The 10,597-nt window shown below is 35.6% G+C and overlaps 1 protein-coding gene across 9 annotated transcripts in view; it reads right to left on the bottom strand.

Moving 5' to 3' along the window:
- Positions 1 to 5,684: 5,684 nt before the first annotated feature.
- Positions 5,685 to 10,597, bottom strand: part of LOC116777124 (T-box transcription factor TBX3) — a 57,349-nt gene continuing 52,436 nt past the window's right edge. For 7 of the 9 annotated variants that reach the window (XM_032670495.2, XM_032670498.2, XM_032670501.2 and 4 more), the window contains 2 exons: positions 7,840 to 7,967; positions 5,685 to 7,759 (listed from right to left, as the gene is read on the bottom strand). In XM_032670495.2, the coding sequence (XP_032526386.1) occupies positions 7,170 to 7,759; positions 7,840 to 7,967 (718 nt within the window). In that variant the 3' untranslated portion in view covers positions 5,685 to 7,169. The remainder of the gene's footprint in view (positions 7,760 to 7,839; positions 7,968 to 10,597) is intronic. The other 2 variants (XM_032670497.2, XM_032670505.2) reach the window with 1 other exon arrangement.

The raw sequence follows: 10,597 nt of genomic DNA, 5'->3' as shown, positions 1-10,597 counted from the left end.
GATGTAACGAAAAAAATTAAGCAATACACGCCTGAGTTTGACGTAAATATACCCGTGAAGTTTGATGAGAATTCGATTATAACTGTTTTAGGAAAATAGTAAAAAACAAGGTTTATATATTTATATTTTCACACTATTCTATGTTGATCCAATATGGCAGATTTCATATTATACATAGTAAGAAATAACATCAAAAGCAACTGTCAAGTAATACAAAGCCGACAATTTAGACATGTCGACTAAAACTGCTTTTGAAAATATTCAATCGAGATAAATTAATAAAAAACACACACACATATATATATGTCACATCCAGTGGAGCTACGTGGTGTGAAGTTCACAATGCGCATCGCAGCCGTATGACCGCACCCATAGCCATTGACAGTCGATGCATAAATCAGACGCCAATAAATAAATATCACTCCAAATCGCTTCCTGTGCCTAATGCCTCGTAATTTCAACTTCCTAACGTCCAAAAGGTCCCTTGCCCTCAGACTGTCACGCTTTCTGATCGCATTTACAGTTCTATTTTATAAAATTTAATGCAGCTAACTGGTTCCTCCGAAACTGTTATTAGTTTAAATGACTATTTACACGAAACAGCGTTCCTAATACCACAATTACAAGCATACGGTTAGTGATAAATACCTTGGAATATTGAATCAGTTGTAAGAAAATTATCGAGACAATTAATCACTTGTAAACATATGTTCTAAGTTATTGGAAACCAAATACGTAAGTGTATATTTCGGTTCCTAAACAAACTAACAATCAGATAAAATAAAAATAAACGTGTTTATAGCAAAGAGCAAAACAAATAGATAAACCATAGTCCGGGCACGAATTTTCTCCCTCCTAGAGATATTTAATTTTGATATGAAAAGCGTGACAGAACCGCGGCTCGCCAGCCCAATATATTATCATGTATCTGCTTGCCAATATTACCGCAAAATATTAGCCGTTACGAATCTAGCATTAAGGTCCTGTCCACTTCGCTATCTCCCCCGCCAATTAACAAACGAATATCAACCGTATAGCAAACATATAGAGTTCATATAAGTGGATTTCTTAAATTAGGATCATTCCACTGAGATAAAGTAAAGTCTGTCATAATACCGAGCATTTGGGTATTAAATTCGATCACGCTAACCTGACGTCTTAAGTATGAAGCTTCTCGATGTCGCTCAGACCAAAATGGGTTTTATCTTAAGGAGATAAAGCACCGAAACGCTTATAACAAGATGATGGCACTTGACCGATCTCTAGGGATACGCTAGGGCTTTAGTCACGGTTTTATTTGAATTCACCGAAATGCGTTGCGACAAATATTTGGACATTTATTGCAATTGCGACTGGTGTCGAATATTAAATGTTGATTTTATACGGTCGATGTTGATTCGTCGCGGATTTCTGAATAACAAGAGATTTGAGTAAAGCAGCACTAAGAAAAGATTTTATCCCCAACTTCTATATAAATCTTTGTTATTGGCTGAATATTTGCTACGCCAATATCAATCGGAGTTTATTTTTTTTTACTTATAAACATTATAGTTGGTTTTCTGACAATTTTTTTTAATGTATTTATAGGCTTATGTGAAATAATTAAATGCATGAAATTATGTTATGTTTTAAATATTTATTAAGAGATGTAACCAACTAAGAATAACAATTTTATAAGTTGCTCCACCATCGCCTTCGGAGTCCGTTTGTCCGAGCTGTCACCGCACTCGGCTAAAAAATCGAACAAAACAGTGACAATTGGTGCATATCCCCGACGAATTATCCCTCTTCGGCGCCTTTGTCCAATTGAAGTTTCCTTTATTTCAGCTTTTTTGCTGTTTTTCAATTCTCATTTGGTTATTTATCTTCTCTTTTTAAGTTGGGACAATGAGCGCGCAGCTCATTATATCGTCTCCGCTTTAGCACGCGACCTGCTACTAAATCTCCGCTGGAATTCTAGCGAATTATCCGACGAACAAGGCCCGTTTTTTCGGCTGATTGATTGGAGTAAAAATTACTCCGTTTTTTTTATATGACAATGACAGTTTCATAGCATCGATTCGTTTTATATTGTGGGGTGGAATCAGATGGATTGATTTCAGCTGGCGGACGAGATAAGATAAATCTCGGTAGGTACGTATTAACATAAGCCGAGAGACATATATCGGGGTCGCGGGAGTCATTAATTTAGTGTATCGTGGCAGGTAATCTCGCTGCAACTCGCCGGCTCGGCGTTTCTTGGTAGCTGTCGGAAATAGATCAGCCCACCCGTCAAGTACTTTCAATGTTAGTGCATACTAAAAACCGAATGTACCAAAACGTGTTTCGCAATTATTTAAAATTTTAACGCGTCAGTTCAATAAGCATCCTTATTCACAACGCCAGAGAGTCGCAAATAAAATCAATAACCTAATCGGTTTCAATGTTTCTACATTGTGCGAATGTCATATTCCCAAAAACTGGTATGGAATGCATAACAAATGCAGACAGCATTGTCTTAGCAGGATGGATGTCTGTCTAAATTACCCGTCGATTAGTTTCTGGGTAATATCGTTTAGTATTCTCCAGTTAGTACAATATGATGCTTAATGTGAAAAAATCGGATGCAATCAATTGGTATGTTGCCTTTAAATAATATTGTCAGTTTAACTGGTGTTTCGCTATTCATATCGCGTAATTTTTGGAAGCAATTCCTTAATTCACATCCATTGATAAAGTGTAAAAAACATCCGCGTACGACTTTCTAGACAGTGAGCTTCTGAAAGAAGTATTATAACTTGTCCAAACAGCCTTGAAGCGTAACGTGATTCAATGAAGAACGCAAACTCTTAAATAGATTGATGACAAAATGTAGACTCATTCGCACAAGTTGCTTAGATTGTAAACATTAAAATTGATTTGTTTGTTCTATATTTATTATATATGTATATTATCACAATCCATACAATAAATTTTATAATAAAACATTTTACTAACAGATTAGGTAAATAACAAAGAATTAAAATTCACGTTATATTGTAATACTAAGTTTTTATTAAAGATAAATAGAAAATAGTAATTTTATAATTAAAAGCTTTCGTTATCTTTGTTATGGATGGATCCGAATAAAATTACATGGATGTCCCTATAAAGGTATAAAAATAATACTATTTTTAGCAAAAAAAAAAAGTAATTTCGTGGGGTATTAAACTCTTATTGGATTTAATACAAAAATAATTATCTATTATAATTGAATTCCGAAAGAAATATTGTATAAGTAACTATATAAGAGCATTCGTTAAAAACGTTCGGCTTACTCGTGCCTTAATCTAACGTCTGATCTTAATAAAATATTTCTTAAATATAGTATAGTAATGGCAAAAAAAAATTAGGACCTCATATCAAGCTATGAAGAATCTCCATTATTTTGAAAGCGGCTAATACCATTGTAATAAATAGTTTTTTTTTAATTATCTCTCATAAAAAACCTGATTGCGAAAAATGTAGAGTAAATGAACATTATGAATATGTAGCAAAAACTGAACACTGCCACCGTCAACGAGGATGTCCTCAATGAACTGTCGTTAAAATTCTAAGGCGCCTCGTCGCGCCACCAGCGGTGAAATTTACCAAAATCTCATATTTTTTTGCACTTTGCAATCCGTTGCGAAAATGGTCGACTAAATGTCATTTTTTGCTTACGAGAACAATTGCCGGCATCGGTACAGAATGGAAAAAAATGTAACATATGGGAGCATTTTCGATTTATTTCACGTGAAGGGTTTGTTATTTTCTTTTAAAGTTCATGACATACATAGTTGTTTGGTTTCAAAATTAACCGGCTGTTTAGTGATAAACAAGTGCGTTACGTTTTCATAAATATAACATTCATGTTCCTTATTAAAATAAAAACACTAGGAAATAAACAAACAATCCATTTTTATTGCTTAGTAGAATAATATATACAATTACTGTATATGCATACTTACATTAACAAATTACACTTTAATAAAAAAAAAAAACTCAAATATATTGTTTATTAGAAATAAAAGAACGAGATGTATTTATTCCTAGGAGATAATTTATAGTAAATTTTATTTATGAGACGCTATTTATTTGCCCCTTAATAATTTTCATATTAACATAATCAAAACCTGCAGCTTCAACGTGCAATTAATAATAAAATCTTCGGGTCCGTTTTATTCTTATTGAGAGCGCTAAATCAATTTTATCACCTTCCAAATAAAGTGAGAATTTACCGGATTGTCGCAGCATCACGGCATTGTTTCTGTGATTTGTGACCGCGAGCGACGAGTGAGAGGCAAATATAGCGTTCCTGTGGAACGGAACGGGATGTAATATGTCCTAAAAGATAATTACAATGGGCATCACCTATAGCTTGTTAGTCTTTTGAAATTTAATTCCCACGGATGGAAATTCTTCAAATAACTCTTCACGCCGGCATTGAGTTGGACATCTAAGTTACGCGGTCGGTTGTCTGTTTGTGTTCACGAGTTATTGCAATTAGTTGAGTCAGTAAAAACTTTGACAGTAGATTGAGACGAGTAGGTCTAGGCTGTTAAAGTATCATTTCAAATGTCCTACATTAATATAGTTAAGGAAACAAGTATGTGCACGCCAATAACTCACGAGAGTAGTTTTAAAAAACAATTCTCTATAGCAGATACACATTGATTATTTTAACTATGACAATACAGCGTCGAAGCAGCTCAATTAAACGACCAGTTTTTTTTTTGTCGAACCCAAATTTAAGTTGTGTTATTAGTTGAGATAGAATTAGCATAAAACAAAACCAAATAAAGTTAACATTAAGTGAGATTTTTTTCATAGACGTGTGCAATAAAATAAAGGAAAATTATTATGTACATTGGTTATTCAGCTCGCGTACTTAAGTAGTTGGTGGTGGATAAGAACGCCAGCGATGGTCACGTTAGGTGGTGGATTTCTTTTGTTATTATTTTAATTTAAACACACGGTATTAGACAAAATATTATAGTTTTTTTTTTATGTTTAATACATGAATATTAATTTCATGATAGACGTCAATGATGACAATCAGACGGATTTGAAATGACGTTTGGTATTGTAAATCAATCCAATAAATCTGTATCAGATGGAACATGTAGTAATGAGTGGTAATATGCTTCACAGATCATTGCACAACCGAATAACGTTGAATATGAATGGACATAAACAAGCTCGCAATCAGAACGGTTTATCACACGGACACAATACAGCGCTGCTTACTAACTCTTATCTAACATCTTTGCGTTGCACCTTATACTCGAGAAAAACTAGTTTAGCATACAAACACACAAAGTGGGCGAAGATCTGATAATAAACGCAATTACGCTAGTACGTGACACCTCGTTGGGGTTTTATCAGATGTGTACACAGCCTTACAGTTGGGAGCGTCTTCAATTATTGTGTATGTAGCTTGTTATGCTTGGTAGAAAAAAGGTTTTAAAGCGAGTGTCGCGATTAAAGATCTGTGGACTGAGGTCGTTTCGAATTGTTATGAGTGATAGCTCTGTTTTACGGATGACAAAGCCTCCCGTCAAATAGAGGAAGCTGGCTTCTAAATATTATGAATTACGTGTTTATCACAAAATATATATGCATAATATAAGGGTTTAAACATTTTATTTATAAGGACATGAGGGGTTTAGCGAAAAGAAACAATATTTATTGATTTTGTCAATAGTTTATCTATATATTTTAATGAATAGTTTCAATACAGATGTCAAATAAATAGTTTCTGTAACTTCACAAAGCAAAGTAATCGTCGGTGTCCTGTTGATTATAAATTTCAAAATATTTACCACAATGTGTTATATTGAAAAACCGGTGTTGTCATTTCGAAACTTAAAATGGCGTACATGGATTTTAGTAAAATTTTTTTTTATTAATGCGCTTAATTATAATGAATTTCATGGAAAATTATAATCATTTATAATCATATATTTTGTATTTTAACTAAATAATTATCAACTATATATTACAATTTTTAACTTACAATTAGGTTTTTATCAATCGCTTATATTCTGCGTGAGTTTAGTTGCTCCTTCGTCGAATTATATAAGAATGTAGGTAGTATTTTAAAAATAATTATATTAGTATTTAATTTAAATTTATGAAATGAAGATCAGTAATAATACTTTTGTTTTTCCTTTTTTTGTTTAATTTCAAACAAATTTAAAGAAACAACTAAGCACACTGTTGTCACAGCACAATTGACAAAACATATTTTCAAAATATGTTGATTAGTAAACACGTAAATATACCTTATAAGTTGTATTTACATAGTAAGTAAATATTAAATTTTATCGTATTATTATTAAAGAGTGGTAAAACAAATTAATAGAGAAATTTCAATGAAAGGGACCTTATTTTTAGTTCCGAATCATTCTAATTACTTGAAAGATCATATTCAATTGAAACAATTTCAACCAATCGTAGTACAAGACGTGAAAATTTTGTTAACAATAACATAAAAGTTCATGTGTTTAATTTATTTTGCAAGTTTTACATGAAATAATGAACTCGTTATTATAATAATAATTGTTATTAAAAACCAAAAATAATAAAAGCCCCTTTCATTTATATATATAAGTGATCTAAACCTATTGCTATTGCAGTGGAGTGTCTAATGTGTAACTATTGTGTATCATACTACTTGTTCGGGATATGACGTCACTCGTCTCATTGCATAATCTGTGCTACAAGCTGTCCAACTCCTCACCCGCTATATAGCAACACACAGAAGTAGTTGTAACGTAATACATAGAAAAAAAATAATTATGCACGAAACAAAATGCCTCGAACGCTCCCATCTCACCATAGACTTTAATATTGAATATTATTTAAAGAATCGTAACTGTATGTATCAAAAATATATCTTTAGAATTTAAAGAAACAAAATGTCCGTCTTGCCGGGGTACGGTTAGATAGTTTAGCTGTGTGTATGGATGTGTGGGAGGTCGTGCAAGTCACTGGGTGATCGTCAATCACGAACATCAATGAACTCTAAACAACCATCTAGTGTAAGCTTAACTATTTACAAACATTACGATCGACCCGAATAGAACTCGACAGAAAAACAAAATAGGAACGATACAAAACGAGGCCCGCGGGCTTGATATAAATACACTCTATATACAGGCGGTCGGTCAGTCCTGAGGCTCCACGTCCAGGCCGTTGACCATGCGCTCGATGCTCTTAAGGTCGGATGAGGGCGGCGTGGCGGACGTCGTGGAAGACGGCGCATCCGCGGGAGGGTCCGCGGAAGCCGCGCGCGTAGGGGGCGAGCGACCTCCGGCCCCCGAGCCCCCGCCGGCGACCCGCGCTGGGGACGAACTGAGAGAGCGAGCCCGGGGAGCGACCTGCTCGAACGCGGAACCTAACCCTGGCAGGGCATACGGAGCGAACCTGTGAGTCTTACTAATCGAGGGCGCGGGGGATGGGACCGGTGGGGCCGGTGGCGGGGGCAGAGAGTACTGCTGCAGAAGAGGATGCAGGTTGAAGAGCAGACCCGGAGGCATCTGGTGGTGAGGGAAGAAGGGCGGCGGATACAGCGACGGCGGGTAGAGATACGGCAGCAGGGGCGGTTGTACGGGAGGTCCGAGTGATACGTCCGGTGCTGGCGAGGGTCTTGACGGTCCAGCGGGAGGAGATGGAGCACGACCACCTCCAGAGCACGAGGAATCAGAACCAGCCTCATCAGCGCCAGAGTCGACACCTCCGCTCGAACTGAACCAGGCTGTAGAGGAAGGTTGTCATTAATTCTAGAACTAGCAAGGAAGATCTAATCTAGAATAGTAGAATGGGATGTGTACTAACATGTTGTGGAGCAGGTGGGAGGCGGCGGCGGGCTGGACGGTCCTCCTACATCCAGAGGCCTCTCGTCATCATCATCACGCGCGTCCGACCGCGCCGTCAACAGCGCCTGCCTGCGGTACACGGACAAACTACTTTTGTTACAATTGTGCTTCACATGTCCTAACAATAAGTATTGATATATAGTTATCATATGAAGCATTTGTACCAACTCGCCTTTAGTACAGGATGACGGACAATGGAAGTTGTTAGGATTGTCAAAACAATAAATAAGATGAAAAATAATTGTATGTATAACGAGAACATCACTATAGATAGATAGATGCGTAGATAGGTAAGTAGACTATGTTATAAAATCTATTGCAATATTACTCTAACGTCTAATTTCATAGCGACTGTTTTTAATATCCAAGTGATATATAAATTAAACAGACCACTAGACTATCAGCTCATCAGTCAGGGGTGTCAGACGGTTGACATTTCATAATAGCCCGCGACCCTCGACCGCCAAAGGTTAATCATGCCCTAATGATAGTGCCGAAATTCAACCATCGCCCTTTTCGTGTCGAACGTGTCATGCGAAAATACCTTTTCTGTGTTTTTTAGGAGGTCAATGATCCGTTTCACGAATGTCAGACGAAGAGCACTTTTAACAGTATGCGTTCAAGCCGAGATAGTGTAGTTTTTATATGGGAAAAGCAGACTCGACTAAGACAATAGCAGATCTTATTTAAATTTGATCGCTTTCTTTTGGATATGTAAAAAATATTTCAACAGTGAATTTCATATATTCTTATAAACAAAACATCCAATGTCCGTACCCTCAATTATTCACCGTCTGCTTGAAAAACAAACTCTTTATTGTCCGCATTGTTCCACTGATCCCTAAACACGGTTCCCGCAAGCCCCTGATTACCGGGGTTCCGTACTAAATTCATTTTATTAACTCGTCTCATCGCCGACTGATAGAATTTAATTTGCCACCCCATACATTCCAGGGTTGATGTCTCATAATTCAATTTACACTATCCCATTTTTGCTAAGATTGGATCACTTTGATTTTCCTTATGTATAACGTTATAAAATAATGATTAATAAATTTCAATGGGATGATGGTTTGTAAATAAGGCTCATTAAGAATTCGACCCTTTATAGCTAGAAATAAGGAAATGGATGAGACTTCTATCAGTTATATACAAAAAAATTATAATATGTATCTATACACTTACGTACTAACTTGGAATAGTATAAAAATTGTCTTATTGAATCCCAAATAAATTAATGTAAATAATATCAAGCTATAATCTTTAAAGTATAATGTTAAAATTGAATATTATCTTATTTTATTCATCTCAAACATAACAACCGCAGTATCCCTCTTGCCAGCCCTGAGTTAAACTGTGCGCATTAGGGTGTTGCCGTTACAATGTAAACTCAGGGGTGGCTCGCCTTGTAATTTTACCAAATTTTTATCCCCAAAAAACCAGGAATCCCCTAAGCTTTGAGACAGGCGGCTTGTTAAAGAGTTTTTATTATTCTAGTGTGAAGCAAAGAGCACTGGAACTTTAAAGGAGCAAATGTATTGTTCCGGCCCGTTTAGACTTAGCTTTACGAGCATACTTTACTTATTGTAAGACAACAATAATATACCTTATGATTTTATGTTTAAATTTTTCTTGACTTATTGTATCAAGTGAAATACATACAAGTTCAAAATTGTTTGATACATTGAGGAAATCAATTGTCGTATGTTGTAGTTCATTTGAAAACTAGAATGTCCGTATGTATGTACGTGTTCAGAACTGTGTCACCGTCGTCGATTAGTTACACTAATTATTGTGTTATTCCTAGTAGAACATCAAAGCTGACCTCTATGATGCAAAACATCGCAAAACAAAACACAAAGCAAACGATGAGATATGCACGGCATGTGTCCCCGCTTTTCAGAAGCGTTTGTCAAAACGCTCACGTTCCCAACGCTTCCGCTCGGCGGCCATTTTGAAAAGATGAGTTTCCGGCGTCCGGCATACGCCCTGTAATTCGGAAGCTGAGGCAACGTTCCGGTGCAAAATGTTGTGTAGGCGAATTAAAGATACCTTCCTCCCTTTAAAGTCTGATGCTATTTCGGAAGGGACATACCTATTAAGTTCGGACTGGCCTTTCCGAATGTGTGAATAAAATTTTAAACACCCTTAATTGCTCAACTCTTTATTTATTTTTGCTGTTGTATCTGTTGAAATTTTTAAGAAAACGTCGATTTAGGATTACAACTAACCTCCTATTCGTTTTCTGAATAATTTAAGAAGCCCCATTTCATGGCAGTATCTTCTATGGTCCCTAATTTACATATCCTTGACCAAGTACGTCATTCGAAGTCATTCATTACCAAGCATTATTTTTTATGGAGCAAAGAAATAATATTTTTGGACGCATAAGCTTGGACTTGATATGCAAATAACGACATATTACTGATAAATCAACAAAATTTCAAAAATAATAAAATAAGTTTCTACACGGATATTTAAAGTAACTTTATTTTAAAATTCGAATGCATTGCTTTAAAAAGTGCATCTAAATCGTATTTGTCCATATCTAAATTAATTATTCTCAACACAACTGAATCGTTAATTTATTTCATTAATTTTTATGAATTATGTACGCTGATGAAATGTTATAATACAAATAATGTTTGATGAAGTTGCTCAGATGAACTTCATAGCTCGATAGAGATTATGAATAAAATATTCATTAATGTTCAATG

Source organism: Danaus plexippus, chromosome Z (genome assembly GCF_018135715.1).
Source record: "Danaus plexippus chromosome Z, MEX_DaPlex, whole genome shotgun sequence".
In the NCBI taxonomy this organism is placed as follows: Eukaryota; Metazoa; Arthropoda; class Insecta; order Lepidoptera; family Nymphalidae; genus Danaus; species Danaus plexippus.
This window is presented reverse-complemented; position numbering and strand designations above follow the sequence as displayed.